The sequence below is a fragment of the Carya illinoinensis genome, chromosome 15 (genome assembly GCF_018687715.1).
Source record: "Carya illinoinensis cultivar Pawnee chromosome 15, C.illinoinensisPawnee_v1, whole genome shotgun sequence".
Taxonomy (NCBI): domain Eukaryota; kingdom Viridiplantae; phylum Streptophyta; class Magnoliopsida; order Fagales; family Juglandaceae; genus Carya; species Carya illinoinensis.
In genome coordinates, this window is record NC_056766.1 from 20,490,161 (window position 1) to 20,510,593 (window position 20,433).

General features: G+C 34.7%; 1 protein-coding gene across 2 annotated transcripts; it reads left to right on the forward strand.

Moving 5' to 3' along the window:
- Positions 1-5,702: 5,702 nt before the first annotated feature.
- LOC122296368 (aldehyde dehydrogenase family 3 member H1) lies at positions 5,703-20,028 on the forward strand. 2 transcript variants are annotated; one of them, XM_043105987.1, is made up of 10 exons: positions 5,703-5,942; positions 15,554-15,622; positions 15,725-15,821; positions 15,953-16,159; positions 17,436-17,551; positions 17,668-17,772; positions 17,861-18,033; positions 18,142-18,232; positions 18,721-18,870; positions 19,646-20,028. In XM_043105987.1, the coding sequence occupies exons 1-10, from the start codon at positions 5,718-5,720 to the stop codon at positions 19,883-19,885; spliced, it is 1,473 nt and encodes a 490-aa protein (XP_042961921.1). In that variant the 5' UTR covers positions 5,703-5,717; the 3' UTR covers positions 19,886-20,028. The 2 variants fall into 2 exon arrangements, with proteins under 2 accessions (XP_042961921.1, XP_042961920.1); XM_043105986.1 differs by lacking the exon at positions 5,703-5,942 and adding an exon at positions 13,627-14,155.
- The last annotated feature ends 405 nt before the right edge of the window (positions 20,029-20,433 follow it).

Here is a 20,433-nt window from a genome sequence, read left to right on the forward strand (position 1 = left end):
TAATACTTACATAATTCTCACGGGCATTAGGATGACTCCACTCTCCATTACGATTAGTATGTGATGTAGCATATAATTTTGTTAGATCATAGTTGGCATCTGAATCTTACTATAATAAATATTTGTTAAGATATAAAGTCATTAGGATTCATATATTCAGTTAACTATATAAAAAAAAAATAGAAATACTAATTTCTTAGAGAGGCGGTGGAAAGATCTTAAACTTGTATGATGAGTAATCTTCAATTTCGATCTATTTGTTTTGTTTATAGAACTTCGCTCCTACATCGGAATTGAAAATATTAGAAAGCGAAATTAAAAATAGGATGACTAAAATAATTAATTTAATTATATTTTATATGATGGATCCTCAAACATGTCACAAAATTTTTTTCAATTAGAAGGTTTGACATCTTGAAAAGAATATTGGCGTGCATCTTCCATATTTTCGAACTTATTATAGTGCTCGTGACACCTTTCCTTATATTTGCAAAATGCATTACTCTTAAGCTCTTCCGCAGTCTTACGTTCCTCTCTCAGACCAAAATTTAATTCGAAATCATCATGTAAAAAAAAAATTAGACAAACATATTATCATTTATAATATTCTAACTTTAAGTAAAATAAAAAAATTTACCAACTCACTATCTGTTTTAAATATTACCAAACAACGCTTCTTGATAAGCTCTTTAACATCTTGGGGGACTTTCTTCCATGAACTTGTTGCCAAAGGTGCATAAGTTCGTGTAAAAGCACCCACATGTGATGCAAGCCAAATTGCTGGTTGTCCTTCACTTCTGGTATGTTCGTCAAGAATGTTAAACTTGATCTTACCCACCTTACGATATTTTTCCAACGTCACGCCTCTAGTGGTGCCTCGACCTTGACGAGATTGCACTGTGAAGTCATCATGATATATAACATTGTAATCAATTTTCTATTATAACCTTAATTAATAACTTTTATGACTATTAGAATTTTACCTTGTTCTGTAGAGTCAATCTCTAATGGTGAGTCTGAAGGAAAGCTAGGAACAGGAGAGAAATGCTTACAAGCTTCTTATCTCGGAAACAATGATTAAGAATTATCTTTAAAAAATGCGTATCTTATTTCAGAGACTGCACTTCACTATAGAGTCTCTTTGGCCTCAAGAAGGAATGAATAAACTTGGCATACGATTGTTTAGTTTAATTTAATGAACAAATTGACATCAGTAGCTATAACATATATGCTTGATTATATATTATAATCAAATATTACTATATATGTTAATATGTTAATATATTAAACTATATATAACATATATATACTATCATATATAGTGTCATCTATAGTGCTAGAATAGAGAGTGTTAGTTAATTAGCTTATAACTAAAATATAATATATAATATACTAAACAAGTCATAACATGCATTTACTATAACACTATTATATGTTATGTAATATTATTATATAGAGAGCTCTATATAGTATACTATATTATACTACATCATATAACTTGTACTATATATAATATAATATAATTAATCTATTAAATGAAAATATACTATATACTATATTATAAATAATAAATATAGTAATCATGAAAAATTATAATGATAAAAAAATATCATCTTTTAATAATAACCGTAATTATAGTTAATACGTTCAAACGGTTAGCTGATACCGTTCGAACGGTATTGCATGTATAAGTTGTTGCACATGTCATTTTCACGGAAGCCAAACGTGTGCATTTCTAACATTCTCCGCCGTTAATCGTCGATCTCTGCCGTTCAACGCCGTCTTCTCTATCGCAAACAGTACCCACTCAGTGCCAATCGATCTACACACCGGTATTCTTCTTTTTCAAAGCTATTTACCGTTTAGATTTAGGTTTTGATGGATTATTTGTTTGAATTAGGATAAACCGATTTATCCATCAATACTCACTGTAGATTTGCTTTAATCCTTTGTAAGAATGTTTATATAGGTTTCTATTTGATTTATTTGGGTGAAAAATCCATGGAATCAAACGATTCCATGGATTTCAATGGCTGAGTCGACTCAATCTGGACGCCCAAACCGATTTGAATAACTTTCAAACGCTATAAACAGCAATCGAATAGTATTTACTAACCGGTTGAATGTTTGTTTAGGTGTTCAAATGTTCATCCCAAAACAATGCAATTGTTCGACCGTTCATGTAAATATGGTTCGAACGGTATTCAAACGTTTGAACATTGTTTTAGATGTTCAAACGTTGTAGCCAAGTGGTAACCCGTTCGACCTTTAATGTAAACGTTCAAACATTACATAGACCGTTCGATCTCTATGTTGGGTATTCGAACAGTAAACATTATACATTTGAATGTTGTTTTACACATTCAAATGTACAGTTTTACTGTTCGATCACTATTTTAGACGTTTGAACGGTTTAAAAGATTTTAATAAATTTATTAATTGTTTTTTTTCCATATTATAGTTCCAATCAATTTTAATTGAAAATAAATTCTATATTATAATACAATTAATGCCATAATTTAAAAATATAAAATTTAATATTAATGTTTCTATTAATATTAAATAAAATGATATTATTTATTAAAAGTTATTTTATTCACAATGTCTCACTTTATTAAATTGTTATTCTTTGATGTGTACTGTGAATAGTTATTTAATATATTTTTATTGTTAATATTGTGTATCTAATTTTGAATTGTATATTTCAGGTTGGTTATAATGTCTTCTGCTAGGGCGGGATGTAAGCGACGTAATCCTGGTAAGACTAGTAGTGATCCGGTCAGGGAGAGGACTGTTTGAAAATTTCTGATTTCTAAAGTCTTGTCTAGGAGGGTCATTCACTGCCAGCAATCTTCAACGATCGTGGTTGGGGACCTATCCTAGACAACGGGAGGAAGCATGGGAGCCAGTCTCCTATATTGACATTGTTGCTGAGTTCTATAGATAGCTAGGTGACGAAGGGGCCTACAGGATCTCCATTCGAGGAGTACTCGTTGTATTTTCACGAGTACTACTTACTGAGCACCTCGGTATTCCTAAGCTGCCAGATGCATATCCGAATGTGGTGCCTAGAGAGTCTGATCGTTCAGCTGAGGCAAAGACAGCTGAGGAGGAGGCATCAGTTTATACTGATGAGGTCGATATCCTTGCTGATCATGAGATAAGGGATTTGGTTGTTGGTCCAGATGCTCCACCGTATGACAGGATGAAGAGCATCAAACAAATAGGTTTATCTTCTTTCTTCAATATTTTGAATTTGATAATTGCCAACAACATTGACCCTCGGCAGCACAAGACAAAAGTTAGCATTAATCGGATGAAATTTATGATACAGGTCGCTCGTGGCATTCCTATCGACTTGGTGGGGGTATATATTTGATAGGATTCGATTAGAGTCTTGGTACATTTCGATGGATATACTGCCATTCGGGATCTTGATCACTCGATTTCTACTGTTTGCTGGTGTTGTGCCTGATGTTGCTAAGTGTAAACGGGAGCCGATGGGACTGATAAACAGCACCACCCTCTCATGCAGCATGGGACACTCGAGACTGCATCTTCGTGGACATGTTCCAGAGCCAGTTGATCCTCAGAGAGATGCAGAGCCGAGAGATCATGGAGTATCAGCTGCTGGGACATCCACACAGGCCGAGGCATCAGTAAACAATGTTACTCGTGAGGAGATGGCCGAGATTGTGCATCTAGCGACCAGAGAACAGACAACAGCGGTGATTGATGCAGTGTGTATGGAGATCCATTCTGCTATGTTTGTGCTTTGTACACAGATTGATGCCATGTCTGTGACTTAGGTCACCATCAGTACTCGACTGACACAAATAGAGGAACGTATAGCTGCAGTCGAGAAAGTGTGCAACGACTTGGGTCTTAATTAGTACCTTCTATCTTTTTTATTTATTTAGTTTTTGTTCTAAGTATGGACAATATTTTGTGTTTTGTAAATTCAGTATTTAACTATGAAATAGTATTATTTTATATTTTCTAAACTAATTATTAATTTATATTATTCCTATTATTTAATTAACCAATTTCTTATATTTACTAGTTAATATAAATATAATTCTGCAAAAAAAAAAAAAAAAAAAACCTTGGTCACCATTCGATCCCTTCAAATCATGTTTGAACCGTGTTGATGCATCATTCGAATGGTTAAACTTTAACATTCGAACGATGCATTAATTTTCTTCTAAAAAAATTTATTTAACGTACCAAAATTACGTTCGAACGGTAAAATTTATACGGTCAAATAGTGAACCTTTAGTGTTCGAACAGTTAATTAATTTAGAACAAAATATTTCGTCCCTAACTAGACCCTTCGAACGCGTTCGAACAGTCTAGACATTCCGTCATTTTTTAGGGACGAAATTCATATTTCGTTCCAAAATCTAACTTTTTGGGACGATTTTCATTTCGTCCCAACTCAAAATTGTCCCAAAATCTCTTTTTTGTTGTAGTCACTACAAATACATGAATCTGAAAGCATAACAATAAAAGAATAACAAAACCCAAAAGAAGGATGATGATGATTAGTTAATATGAAGTAGCAAATCTCAGAGGATGCGTGTTGGTGTTATAAATACTTAGAAATTGGAAATATCAAATTAATGAACAGTTTTTAGATGAATGTATGATCCACAGCCATTACTCCTACAAGATTGATTACTTCTACAAGATTGATTACTTCACTCATATTGTCTTTGAAGCCAACAACATTAAAGTTGTATTAAAATTAGCCATAATCGAGTATTAAATCACTTACAGAGATTAAGGAGATGAGTTCCAAATCGAGTTCTTGTTCTGATTGAAGGATATGGGTTCCTAGTCGAGTTCATGACCTGTTGAGGAGAAGGAAATCGACAACCAATTAAATGGGTTGTTTGGATAGATATCAGAGAGAGCGATAAAGATCAAAGAGAGTGATTGGATCTGTCGAGAGACCAAAATTTGTACGAGATGAGAGAGAGCAATTGAAAGGAAGAGAAAATCCTAAAAATCCAAAAGGGTGAGAAGACCGAAGTATTGAGGAGAATCAGAGATAGAGACAGAAAAGGAAAATGTTTCCTTAACTCAAACCCACAATGAATAACTTGAAAATTTTACGTGTCAGTTGTTTATTGGATGGTGTAAATTGTAACTTTGCACTAAGTTCGGTTTGAAGCATTTCTTTTTTCTAAATTGTTCATGAATAAAAAAAATAGTTATCTAACAACATGAAAAGTGATTAAAAAAAAAAAAAAAAGGGAGAAGTCAAGCTTTATAATAAATTGGTGAAGAGAGCACTTTTGAAAATCCCAAAGTAAAACAGTATCCATTTTTTGTCTGCCACTTCCATATCTATAATTAACTTTCAAAGTTGCAACCAAAATAGATAGCCATAGCCTTCTGAATTCCATAGCCACTTGAAAAGGTAATCATTCGTTTCAAACATCTTTGGTGTCGAGGACTTCCACTTTGCCTAACTACGTGTTTAATGGGTTCAGACAACTTTTTTTGCTCTGGTCTAAAAGAGATAAGGTTGAAGGTTCGGTAATTAAGGTCAATTGTCAAACAAAAAATAGTGTTTACATTAATTTGTATTACCATCGAGACATTGACTAACCTCTCTCGCTCTCTCTCTCTCTCTCTGATCTCTCTGTTTATATACACATATATATAGGGTGCTTTTCGTGCGTGTGCTGAATATTGTAGCTGTTCGAATAATGGCGATTGAGGGTGAGAAGAAGGTGATCGAAATAGAATTAGAAGTGTCGAATCTGGTAAAGGAGATTAAGGGGAGCTATGCCACGGGTAAGACACGAAGCTACGAGTGGAGAATGTCGCAGTTGCAGCGACTTTTGCAGATGTTGGAGCATCACGAGCAAGAGATTGCTGAGGCAATTGTCGCTGACCTCTCCAAGCCCAGGTTCGAAGCCTTAATCTACGAGGTTCCTCTCTATCTCTCTCTCTCCCTCAATCTAAACCTTTTTATATTTTCATTTCAAACTGTTAACACTTAGACACACACACATATATAAATGAAACGTTTGTTAATATAAATATTTTTACAAAATTTTCTTTTAGTATAAAATACTTGCATGAGATTTATGTACGAATAGATCTAACACTTCTTTTACACATATTCGTGTTAACAATACTTTTTAAGAGGGCAGAAAGCACTTTTTGGGTCATGTTTGAGTTATTAGTATTGTTATTGCCGCAATATTGATGATGTTTATGTTTTTGTTGTTTTTGTACTTTTTCATTTTCAAAAAAGAAAGGCGTGTATGCACTTATTTACAATTTTAACTTCGAAAATTCAGATAAATATTGGGATTACAACATGCTATTGTGGCTTTAACAAGGGCTTACGATGGAAGCCCGTACTTAATTTAAATCCTAACCAGCCTGACCCAAACTTGGTGATGTATATTTGAGTTGAGACTTGAGGATGATCCCTAGACCAAAAAGTTCAAATCTTGACATTGATTTATCAATTATTATGATCAATATCTTTTTAGAATTCTTCGGATACTTTACCCGATAGGGTTTCTTAAATTTATAATATTAATTTTAAGCTAAATTGTTGGGATTTCATATCATTATCGTCTATGATTTTTTTTTTTTTTAATATAGGAAAACTCTTTTACTTGTTAAAAGAAAATTACAGACATTTATCAAACCAATTAGTTTGAGAAATAAAGTTTGGAAAACTATTACACCACATAGATATAGTTTCTACATTCTATGCATATCGGACAAGCTTATGAGCTATCTCGTTACCTTCTTTATAGACATGTTGAACTAAACATTCTATAAACGATAATTGAAGCTTCCTGATTTCAACCACAAGGGATTCTAGCATAGCTGTCGTGTCACCATTCGCTTGAAGAGCTAGGACTGCCAACAAACAATCACTCTCTATTATTAATCTTTATATTCCCATGTTAGCACATAGTTGTAGCCCTCTGAAAATGGCTGGTAACTAAATAGCTTCAAAGTCAATTACTGCATTTTCTACTTTGCTAGCTACCCATACAATCTCACCTGCGGCATCCCTTAGAACCATGGTTTTAAATACCGTACCATATTGGTAGGTACGGCCAGAATTTTCTATACCGACCACTGGTCTGGTACATGTATTGTACTTGTTTCATACCGGTCTGAATACCGGCCGGCTGGTCATACTGGCCGATATTTCAGTCTGTACTGGTCGGTATTTCGGCCTTCATTTTTTTTTTCAATCTATAAACTTATTTTTTGACCTCCAATTTATACTAGACTATTTATAATTTATAAATATGTATTTATGTATAAATTATTCATATATAAAATATTATTTTAGAATATAATTTATATATATTTATACATATAATTTATTTATATATTGACTATCTCGAAATGGTATACGAAACGGTACTAGTACCGAAATATTTCGTTCCAATGCCTTGACCGGTACGGCATCCAGTACGGTATTCAAAACACTGTGTAGAAGCATACCCACACTAGCCCTATTCAGTTCACCAAACATTGCTCCATCAATATTGAGTTTCAAAAACTCAGTAGAAGGGGCTTTCCAACTTAAGTAATCTTTAGCCTTTGCTTGAGAAACATGTTTAATTTCATTAAACCCCCATAACAAAGAAAGGGCATTTTCAACCACTTGGCTTGGTTCAATGATCTCCTTGTCATGCACCATTCTGTTCCTTCTCCACCAAAAGCCCGAGGCTAAAGAATAAAACAAAGATAAATCACCTGGCCTCTTTCAGCACCTTCAACGCAATCTCCATTATAGACATTTTCCAATCATCTTATCCATATCTGGTACATATTGAACCCAACAATCTCTAATCAGGAGATAGTAAAATAAAGCATGAGGGGTATTTTCTAACATTTGTTTGCAGAAACAGCAAGACCCTTCAATACTCACATGTTGGCTATTCAAATTGTGTTGAGTTGGTAACCTTTCTTTACTAGCTCTCCAAGCAAAAACCTTGATTTTGTGAGGAACCTGCATCTTCCAAAGTGCCTTCCAGAGAGCATGGTGATTGACTGCATCTAAACATTTCCCATGGCTTTCCTTCATAACCTCTTTGAAGAATCTATAACAACTTCTAACACTAAAGTTACCATTCCGCTACTCTTTCCATATCCATCTATCAGGTTGTGCACCAGGATATATAGTAACTTTCAAAATTTTAGAGGCAAGTCTTGGATTGAAGAGAGCTCTTATCTTTTCTACTTGCCACCATCTAGTGTTATTATCAATAATACTCATTATCATCTATGATTTTTAAAAGCATTTTTTGAAGTATATTTTGCATGGTCAGACGGGTAAATAACTCTTGCAAAATAGAAAAATCATCATTGGACTTCACCGGGTCCTGAAGGACCAAGGACACTTATATAATTAGGTTAGTCAATCTTTTTTTATATCTAGAGAAATTGAAGAGAGAGTGAGAGTCATTTCCTCAATTCATCTCAACCCTTCTCATGGAATATTTTTATAGAATTTTCATATTTAGATCCCATAGATATTTGCCATGTGTCATGAAACCATTAGATAATTAGAGTGGGTGATTATTTTATAAAAAGGAGGCTTAGTGGCCAATATCTCAAAAGTGGACTTATTGAATTCCTCGGCAAAGAGTCTAAGTCGAACGCACTAAGTTTGAATGACCAATTGATGAGTCCACATATGTATTTGGTCGTTATAGTGCCTTCTTGAGTGGCACCTCGATCAGCACCTTTACTGCGTGTACCTAGAAATATGGCCTCAATCTGTAGGCTACAAATACTAACATGAAGGCTACTAGTTTAATTCATGGTTATCATGTCTCTACTCCTCTCAATGCTTTGCACATGTAGTATTCTGGCCTTTGTCTCCTACATTCCTCCCTTACTAGTGCAACGTTGATTACCCCCTATGCAATTGACAGGTTGTAGGGTGCTTCACCAGGTTTGGTTTCTCTGAGTAGAGGTGGGCTAGACAAGCAAGTATTTAGGTTCTTAGATGTTTCTTTGCATCCGTCATGCCACTCTTGGGTCTTCTACACTATGTGAAAGAATAGGAGACATTTGCTAGTCGCCTTAGGCACAAATCTGTTAAGTGTCACTATCCTTCTAGTCAGATTTTCCACCTCGTTTAGATTCCATGGAGACTTCAGCTCGATTATTGCTCATATCTTCTCCGAGCTAGCCTTGAGTCCCCTTTCCGACACCATAAAATTCAAAATATTTCCTAGCTTGACACTGACGACACACTTCTTAGTCTTGAGTTTCATGTTGTATCGTCTCGACCTCGGCGAAGGCCTCTCTTAGATCCTCCAGATGTTGGCCACTCTCATTTTCTTTCACCATCAAGTCATCAACATACACCTCCATATTGCGCCCAATCTACTTCTTGATCATGAGATTTACTAGTAGTTGGTAGGCCACCCTCGCATTCTTTAGGCCAAATATAGAGTCCTCTATCTATGATGAATAATGTATTCTATTGGTCATTCTGATAGAGTTTAATTTGAATGTACCTCGAGTAAGCGTCCATAAAACTGTGCATCTTATGCCTTGTCATCGAATCCACTATCAAATTTATTCGCAGTAATGGAAAACTATCATTGGAACATGTCTTATTCAAGTGTTTGAAGTCCATACATGTGTGCCGCTTCCCATTTTTCTTTCTTCACTAGCACCACACTCAACAACCATTCATGGTAGTACGACTCCCTTATGAGGGCAGTTTCGAGCATGTGATCAACCTCCTCCATTATGGCTGCATTTTTCTCTATGTTGAAGCATTTTCTCTTCCGTCTAACCTTCTTCACCATAGGGTCTACACAAAGACAGTGTTCAATTATAGATGGGTCTATCCTAGGCCTGTCCTAATGGTTCCATGCAAAGATGTCCATGTGCTGTATTAGGAGCCATGATAGTTGCTCCCTGAGGTTTGTGTTCACAAAGGTTCCAATCATTGTTGTAACTTATGGTCAGCCAGTATATAGGGCAACTAGCTCCAAAGGTTCTGCGGTCTCTCCCTACTCTAACTCCTCCTCATCCCAGGTTTAGATCATCCTAACAATGATTTCAGGTGAAGGTGGGATCTGATTTAGTTCGCGCATTCTGTCTTCAAGGTTTGAACTTCTCCTCTCCCCTATTTTAGCTCTCGTACATAGAACTCTCTTGCCAACCCATGCTCACCCCGAACTATTTCTAGTCTTGCTTCGATCGAGAGTTTCATCTTCAAATGGTGGGTTGATGTGATTGCCCTCATCTTATTTAGCATTGGGCACCCAATAAATTGTACAAGAAGGTGACCCTCACTATAAGAAAATTTTCAATTATGTTGGTGGTAAAAGGCTTGGCTCCCACTATAGAGATCCATATGAGGGACCTTAAACTTCAAAGAAATGGGGACCATCATTATCTCCTTGCTATGTGGCATATATGCACTATTATGCAGATTATCTACCAATGAGTATGTTCCTACCCATTTCCCCATCTCCTTATATTTCTTCATCAAATCTTTTAGGGTATCATGTATCCTCCTCCTCTTCGTTTTGGTCATTTTGATATAGTCTACCTTCACTTTAAGATTCCTCATCCTATCACCAGTTGCGTCCACGGTCTTCACTTCATCCAACTCAGCATCCTTCTTTTCTGAACCTTGCTTTAATTCCTCATTCTCCTTCTGGAGCACTTCCAAGGGCTAAAAAAATCTAAATGCAGATTATCTACCAACGAGTATGTTCCTACCCATTTCCCGATCTCCTCATATTTCTTCATCAGATCTTTCAGGCTATCATGTATCCTCCTCCTCTTCGTTTTGGTCATTTTGATATAGTCTACCTTCACTTTAAGATTCCTTATCCTATCACCAGTTGCGTCCATGGTCTTCGCTTCATCCAACTCAGCATCTTTCTTTTCCAAATCCTATTTTAACTCCTTATTCTCCTTCTGGAGCATTTCCAAGGCTAGTGTTAGGACTAAAAAAATCTAAATGCTGATTATCTACCAATGAGTATGTTCCTACCCATTTCCCCATCTCCTCATATTTCTTCGTCAAATCTTTTAGGCTACCATGTATCCTCCTCTTTTTTGTTTTGGTCATTTTGATATAGTCTACCTTCACTTTAAGATTCCTCATCCTACTACTAGTTGCGTCCACTGTCTTCACTTCATCCAACTCAGCAGCCTTCTTTTCCAAACCCTGCTTTAATTCCTCATTCTCCTTCTGGAGCACTCCCAAGGCTAGTGTTAGGGCTAAAAAAATCTAGAAACCCGGTCTGCTACCGGTTCATATTTAGCAAAATTGGTCTGGTTCCAGTTTTAGTTTTTAGAACACCGGTTTCTAATTGAACCAAACTGGTATATATATATATATTATTTTTAATATTTTATATTATATAAAAAATAATATTGTATATTATATGCTAACTTGCTAATTAATATAATATAAAATTAATCTTATTATTTTTTATATAACATATAAATTTTAATTTTATAACATAAAATTAATACATTAATATGATATATAATAAGGAATATGGGTCAATCTATTACTAAATTTTTGTCGAAGTATCATTTTGTTTATCCATAAAATATGATTTGTATATGGGTGAACAGTCTTAGAGAGCTTGTCATCAATGTTCAACGACAACTTAAAACGTTACCCAATATCAATTAATTTTCTTTTTAACCTTTTCATCATCAATCTTCAACCAGTAATACCTAAGAGCGAGGCTTGTTGGATAGAATTTTCCAAATTTGCCATATAAATCTATATTATTTTGTAAATTTATTTTTATATAATTTTTGTTTGAATGGTCTCGTTTGGATAGTAAAAATTCTATTTCATCTCATGATTACAAATTTTTTAAATTTTCACACAAAATATAAGAAATAATTTAACTTTTTAAAATTTTATAACAACAATAATATTAAAAAATAATATTTTAACAATATTTTATTCAATTAACAATAAAAAAAGAAAAGATCCTTCAACATGTAGGCCTTGGCGTAAGAAAACATCCTTCACAACATTTAATGGGCATTCCCCAGCCATTTTCCCCTTAGGCCAGGTGTTAGAACTTAGAGCACGGGTACTAGCCTAGCCAAATGTCAATATCTAGTCAAATTTTAGTTAACTTGAGTAAAAATTATCTGTATTGGACTAGTCAAAATTCAAATATTCTACTTTTAAATTATAGTAAAGTTATTTTTTTCTCTAAATTTAACCCGCAATTCATCTCTAAAATAATATTTTATTTTAAAAATATTATGTTTGATAATTAGGTTGAGAAAATAAAATAGTTAGATAATAATAATTTTAAATAAAAATTAAATTCTTAATTAATATATAAAGTGTATTTGTAAAATATAAAAAAATTAAAAAAAATATTATTAAAATATATAATATGATATTATTATTTTAACTTTAAAATGTATAATCAAATATGAACTAATTTCTTTAATAATTTTAACTTTAACCAAAACCTCAACCTTTATCCAAATTTTAGACTTGGAATGTCTATCGGAGACCAGATTTCACACCCCTCATCTTTCTCTAATTTGACAATTCCCTCCAACGTTTCTGCGGCTCTAATGAGTTCTACGCTACTTCTAGATAAGGTGTGAGGAGAGATAACCCGGTTTGTTGTACCACCTTGATCTGTCTCAACAACAAAATTACCTAACTTCCAAACACCAACAGCGAAAACAAATAGATGTGTACGTCACTTATAATATTCCATGTGCATTCATTTTGGGTACTTTTTCTTTATGTAGTTTTAAATTCTTAAAGGAAAAGTCATTTTCTTGCGAGAAAATTTTATTTGAAAAAAATTAATTAAATACATAACTCATAATTTTATAGTTTTTCCACCCAAATGTAATAGACTTTTTCTACTCTTTTATTTTTGGATTTCACATGTGGTAATGCATGGATTAAATGTTTCAATCCCATTTGATTACCCCCGGACAATAAAATTACGATTTCAACCACAAAGATTTTTTTCTTGAAAATAGTTTCAATTAGTCACACTATTTTTTTTTATCAAATTTTATAAAATATGAAAAATAATATTTGCACTCATATAAATTTTGTGCTTTTTTTTTTTTTTTGAAAACAGATAAATTTAAGATCTATATAAAAAGTAATTTTTTTATGGTTGATTCCACTTTTTATAATTATAAAAAAATATTTAAATATTTAAATTATTTTTTATTTTTTATTTTAATTGTTATTTCATATATTTAAGTATTTTTTTAAAAAAATTAAAATATTATTTTTAAAATATTTACTTAATTATTAAGTAAAAATAAATAAAAAATCATTTGGACCGGACGGGCCGTCGGCGAGTTTTGAATTATCCCTTTGGTCCAAATCATTGGATCAAGTTTGTCAAGAGTGGGTCATTAATGTCAATAATAATATCTATCGGAAGGCAGGGAATAAAAAGCAACAGTGACATAAACGGAAACTAGCGTCAAATCAAAAGAAAATGGGGACCACAGAGCCGTCCCGTAGGTTGGTCCTTTGCAAGCAATACAAACTCCTCCATCCCCATAATTCCGCACGCGCTTTTACGTCGCGTGGCCTATGCAATACAGTCCAGCTTTTAGTCAAGGACTCCAATCCCAGGAAGGTACGGTTCACTATATAATTTCTACGGTGGCCTAACTGGGGAGGGCAAGCGGAGGCCATTCTCAGGGTTACCGTCAGCGATACACCACGCGACACGTCTCGATTCGACGTTGGTGTCTTCGCTTTATCTTCGTCTGCTTCGATTCGAAAGCCTCTCCGATTCCCCCGTTTCAGACTTTCAGTCTGTCTCTGTCTCTGGGAAGATAAACTTGTATTCCAATACGTATCTCTCTGCCTTTACCTATCTATCTATCTATCTATATATATATCGATAGCTACGTGAAGGAATCTTCAATGGCGGCCATGGAGGAAACCAAGGTTGGGGTCGACGCGGAAGCGGCGTCTCGATTGGTGAAGGAGCTTCGGGACGCCTTTGCTACTGGTAAGACTCGGAGCTACCAGTGGAGACTGTCCCAGTTGAAGAGCATTCTGAAGATGGCAGAGGATCACGAGCACGACGTCGTCGAAGCTCTTCGCTCCGACCTCTCCAAGCCGGAGCTCGAGTCCTGCATCTACGAGGTCCTCTTTCATCATCATCACCACTATCGTCTTTGCCTCTGTTTATGTTGCTGTGTACCCTTATTTTTTTTGCTCGTTGACTTTGGATTATAATTCCATGTTGCGTTACTCGATGTATCCATGTACCATCTTGCTGTTTTTCTTCGTCCATTCTTTTTCATTGCATATGTTGGGGATATTGTTATTATTATGTGGTTGAATTTCACGAAGAACAGCCAATTACCAAGATGCTTAATTTGTTCTAAATAAAAATTTGAATTAGAACTTTTTTTAAAGGTTTTGGGAAAATATAGGGAGGTTAGTAGTACGTTTATATATGGTGTATTAATATCAATTATCTTGGCTCAATAATTTGAGGATTTTCAAGTAATTGAGCTGGTAGATCTATCAAATTTTATAATAAGGACATATTTTCATTTATCACATCATGTATTTGATAGCAAATCATTCATTACACGTTCTCATTTACACTGTTTTGTTATTACTTCAACTCCTATGGGTTTCTGTTTTTGTTTTTGACTTGCCTTACTTCTTCATTTTTTTGATATAAATTTCATGTGTTCTTAAATGTAGCTTTAAGAGTCGAGCAAAGTAGGATAGGAAAATTTATATGTCAAATGCTTAGGGTTTGGGTCAATTCTGTGGGACACATCAAAAGTTTTTTCTTTTGACCTTTTCCGTATGGGTGGATGGTGGAGTATTAATGGCATACATACTTAAAGCTTTTTCCATGCTATAAGAGAGCCGACATTTCGATCCTTCTTGAAAGTACTAACTGTAACGTGGCTCAAGCTATCATATTTATTGCAACAAGAGTCTTCTTTAAAACTCTCTTGTCATGTTGTAACTACTCATATGATCTCAAACTACAGAATTATTTAAATTCGAGGATTTGCTAGAATCTTGTTTTCTACTGGAAGAGTTCAGAATATTTGGTTTATTCTTGCGCGTAATTACTTCAGAAGTTCTCAGTGATAATTTGTGCAGAGATGAGTATAACTGTAAATGAGAAAGTAATGCCTGCTTGGAAAGAAATTGAGGGTTAAATAAGAGTCGCTGAAATTTATTGGGGATTACAGCCCATTTTTTAAAATTTGAAGTCGGTTAAAATTTCAAAATCTGAGGAACAGTTGAAGAATTATGCTAGTTAATCCGGTTTGTGAATACAGAATCATATTATTTGAAATTAGAGGTACATAAATCAAACTTTTGACAAGCTCTTTCTGGTCTTTGGGTCTTAGGCTTGCCCAATGTTCAATTCAAACGAGATTCTTACTGGACTCTATGATTGGAACCCCACGGAATTCACAGAACTTAACTATTAATAAGGATGTCAATTTTTATATGCTGCTTCCACCCCCCCCCCAAAAAAATTGATTTATTTGGTTTGTTATGCAGGTTGCCATGTTAAAGAACGCCTGCTCATTGGCAGTTAAGAAGTTGAAACATTGGATGATGCCAGAAAAGGTATTGTTTTGTCATTACCTGACAATGAACTTAACTTCTATGCATGCATTTTTGTGAAATTTAATTATCTGAGTTTTGTTTGCTTCTTTGCCTCTAATTCAGGTTAAAACTTCATTGACCACTTTTCCTTCATCAGCTGAAATAGTGCCGGAACCTCTGGGTGTTGTTTTGGTCATCTCACCTTGGAATTATCCTTTTTGTATGTTGATTCCATGTTAACATTTTTTTAATATTTAATTTTAAATTTAGACCTGAACCTGAAAATAATTAAAGAAATTAATTCCTCCATATAATAATTATAACAAACATTTGTTTATCTCTCTTCTCCAGTGTTGTCTCTTGACCCGGTTATTGGAGCTATTGCAGCCGGTAATGCAGTTGTTCTAAAACCGTCAGAAGTTGCTCCAGCCACATCATCTTTGCTTGCAAAATTAGTTGGGGAATATATGGACAACTCTTTGATACGGGTTGTTGAGGGAGGTGTTGCTGAAACAACTGCACTACTGGAGCAAAAGTGGGACAAAATATGTTATACAGGTTCTTCGTAATTTTTCATTAATTTGCCTTTTCTTCTAGGACAATATTAAAAAGTTGATATTGGATTGAGTGATATTCCTTTTGATGAAGAGTAAAATTAGTGATTGACTGGCTAGAATTGTTGAATAAAGTTACCGACCCAAATATTTGGTATGAAGAATTCTCATGTTGTGTCCATGGTTGCAAGTCCCTCACAAGCACTGAAAAACTTAGAAAAGAATATAGTTCAAGGTCGTGATGGAATATCTACAACCTGTAAAACTGAAAATCTACTATTGGTGCAGAGATTGAGGTAGGTGGTAGATAAGGAGTTATCTATTAACACTACAAAATTACAAATTATTTTGTTGACAGGTCAACTCTAAAGCCTTAAATGTGTGTTGCTGTGCTCAAAGGTTGTTTCAGCACATATGGGTAGTTTAGGGATGGATGGTGAAATAGATGAGACTAGCGTTCTTGAATTAATTTTGGGATGGGTAGTGGGTAGCTTTTTCTTATCTTGTATTCTTTCAAATCAATGCAGTTTGATGCAGAAACTATGATTTTGAGATAAGTTTGACTGAGTGAAGGAATTTCATTTTAGTGGAGGTGGTGAAATAACCTCCGTCATGGGCACCTTAATCTCATTTTGCTATATATCTAATGTTAGTATTTACAGCTTCTTTCCCAGTGGTGAGTTGATTAGAAAATAAATGAAGAGACAAAGGTTGGAAACTGGTAGGAGTTCTAGTGTCACTTGGTGGTTTAAGTTCAAGCCTTCCCTTAATATATGGTAATTTGACTATTTTGTTATTGGGAATGCTACTTGACAAGGAGATGATGTGTTGTCTTAGGACGATATTTGTTGCTGGCTCTGCTTCTTTGACTTCAGATATAAAACATTGCATTGAATAATGGCTACGAACATTTATATATTTGGTTTAGGCAAGAGGAAGAACTATCCATTAATGTTTAGTTAATTCAATCAGGGCTAATCTTGGACTATTCTAGTACCTTCAGGGAGGATATGCGATAATTTTTGGCATTGGCTGTGTCTGTATCTGCTATTGATTTACTGATCTCTTGGTGTTAGCCTTATTGAATGACAATTTGAGCATGTCTCAAATGAACCGTTTTAGCATGTTCGGATAATTACTGTTTTTCGATATTGGAATTCTACATTATCGATTGGTACAAGCCTGTAACCCTGTTGCTGCTAAAATATGTTTTGGTCGTTAGGTTCTGACAGTAGAATGATTTGATTGTTTGTAAACTCAAGTAATCCTCGAATCTTTAGGCAATGGAAGAATTGGACGGATTGTGATGGCAGCTGCTGCGAAGCACCTTACACCAGTTCTTCTGGAACTTGGAGGAAAATCTCCAGTTGTTGTTGATTCGAGCATAAATCTACAGGTAAAAAGAACTGTTTTTTCTTTGCATAGCCTAACGGTTCCCCCTTTCCATTATCATCACTGCGACATCCACCTTTGTGTCTCATGTGCTAACTTGTATTTGTTTGTACTTCCTAGGTTGCAACTAGAAGGATAATTGCGGGTAAGTGGGGGTGTAATAATGGTCAAACTTGCGTTGCTCCAGATTACCTCTTAACAACAAAAGATTTTGCTCCGAAATTGGTAATTTTGCCAATATTATGCCATTAAATATGTTAATTTGCAAGTTTTAAACATATTTAGTTTTACTATAATGCATCTGATTCTCCAGGTGGATGCTCTGAAACATGAACTGGAGCATTTTTTTGGGGAGAATCCATTGGATTCAAAAGACTTGTCGCGCATTGTCAACTCAAACCACTTTTCTCGCTTGACCAAGTTATTGGATGAGGATCGGGTTTCTGGCACAATTGTCCATGGTGGAAAGATTGAAAAATCGACCTTGTGAGTTGAATTGTGTGTCTGCATGTTATTTGTTTTTATTAATTAGTGTATATTTGCTAAGTACAACGGACCTTTCATACTAATTTTGTTTATTTCCCTCAATTACAGGAAGATTTCCCCAACCATCTTGCTGGATGCCCCCAGAGACTCTCTGATCATGAATGAGGAGATTTTTGGTCCCTTGCTTCCCATTGTAACGGTAAGAAACAAGGGAGTTGATTGCACTGAGATAGGCCTAAGTGTTTTTCATTTCTTTACGATGTAACTTAAAAGATATATTGAAGTATATGAAGTTACTTTGAAATAACACTGAACAGTAAGTACCACACGTCCTTCTCTCCAAGCTGAACAGAGTAGTAGAATTTACTTCCACATATTTATTGTAAACTGGTAGTTCTTGTCATATGATAGAAGCTATGACATGGTGTCCCAGAAAGATTACTTGGAGAAAATAGTTTAAGCTGCCTATACCTCGCGCTTAAAATTTGTGGATTTTTGAGTAGCAATCTGTTCTTGGATTTTCTGCAGGCATATGGCATTTTATTAAAATAAAGAGACTAGTCACTATTGTAATTTAGAAGTGGGTGATCTTTGAAGAAAAATAGAGAATTTGGCCAGTAATTTTCTCTGTATTTCTATTTGAACCTCGGGCAGATCAATAATGATTTAGCTTTTTGGTTGGAACAGGTTGAGAAAGTGGAAGACAGCTTTGACATTATAAATTCGGGAACAAAACCCCTTGCTGCATATTTGTTTACCAACAATAAGAAGCTCAAGGAGCAATTTGTGATGACTGTCTCTGCTGGGGGTGTGGTCGTCAATGACACTGTTCTACATGTGATTATTCTTCCTTGAACTATTAGTATCTAGCTGCAAGCACTTACCTCTTGCATGTACAGTTGTTCCATGCACACATACTTAAGAGAGGAACTAATAGTTTGAGTGAGTTGGCATTCTTACACATCTGGCGTTAGACGTGAGAATATTGGTATTCTTACACAATGGTTGCATAGCTATTTTGAACGTCATTAAAGATAGTCGCTGTTTTTGTCAAATATTGGTTTTCCTAGAAAGTCGTGTTGCATAGGAATCCTAATTCTGGAAGTCTTTGGGTGAATATACTTAAAAGGGCAGGAAGCTAATATCAGGTGATTGTTCAGTGAACAAAAAAATGTACGAATAAAAATATATATGCAGAGAAAAGTAATTTACAGTAGAAAGAGAGGCACACATTAGTTCAACTCAGTCTAATAATATGCAAGCTGTACCTATAAAGTGGTAGCAACAGTGAGCACTTGATTTTCAAAACTCTTGGCATAGAATTTTATTTTGTGCACTGAAATGACAGAATCCTGTGTGCTTGATTTTCATGAATACTCACAGTATCTTTCATGTTCGCCCATATGGATTCTGAAATGAGTCCCAAGACTGAGCTAATATACGTTTCCAGTAACTTCTATATACACGTTTGATATTATGATAGTAACGTGTGAACTAACAAATAGAGGCATGTGGTGTTCTTGTATGTACATGTATGGATCCTCATAAAATCTTTATGCATTTTACAATTATATATAGGATCTAAATATGTAATATGTATTTGATGATGCAGGTTTCAGTTGACAGTTTACCATTTGGAGGAGTTCAGGAGAGTGGAATGGGTGCCTATCATGGGAAATTTTCTTTTGATGCTTTTACCCATAAGAAGGCAGTTCTGTATCGAAGTTTTGCTGGTGATGCACCTGTGAGGTACCCACCTTACACAAAAGGGAAGCTAAGATTGATGAAGGCTCTGATAAGTGGTAGTATACTTAGTGCAATCTTCGCTCTGATTGGATTGTCCAAGGATTAAAAGATAATTTAATATAACTGTATTGGGTATAAGTTTCTTTGTATTTTGAAGCTACTCGCTCAGTATAAATGGTCTCATTTCAATATGAACAAGATTTGATTTGTTGTGCAAATGAAATATATGCAACATTGCTGATTCTTTTAGCACTGTGATGCTCGTGTTACTTGGGCCTGAATGGGCACCTGTGTCCGGTAATGAGCCACTCTCCCTAGTACGACCTCTTATGTTCATAAATCTGCATCACTTGATAAATTTTCTCGAATATAAGATGAAGATAGACTCTAGATTTACTTATCTGTGCTGTCTTTCTTGATTTCCTTTCTAAAATGATGCTAAAATAAGTCAGGTGACATTAGGAATATCTTGAAAGAGAGTTTGTTATTCACCTAAAAGAAGAGTTTTTGGTACCCATATATGAGATTATAATGCAATATTCTAAACTAACCAGTCTATCCTTTCCTTTTCTTGATTAATTTGTAAATTTGATTCAACCAGATTAGATTACATGTCATTAAATATATTCTGGCATATTATGAAATTCTGTTGTA

Coding starts and splice junctions, on each gene's coding strand:
- LOC122296368 (XM_043105987.1), top strand. CDS start 5,718: ATGGCGATTGAGGGTGAGAAGAAGGTGATCGAAATAGAATTAGAAGTG. Junction 16,160..17,435: donor GGACAAAATATGTTATACAG/GTTCTTCGTAAT, acceptor TCGAATCTTTAG/GCAATGGAAGAATTGGACGG. Junction 17,773..17,860: donor AAGATTTTGCTCCGAAATTG/GTAATTTTGCCA, acceptor CTGATTCTCCAG/GTGGATGCTCTGAAACATGA.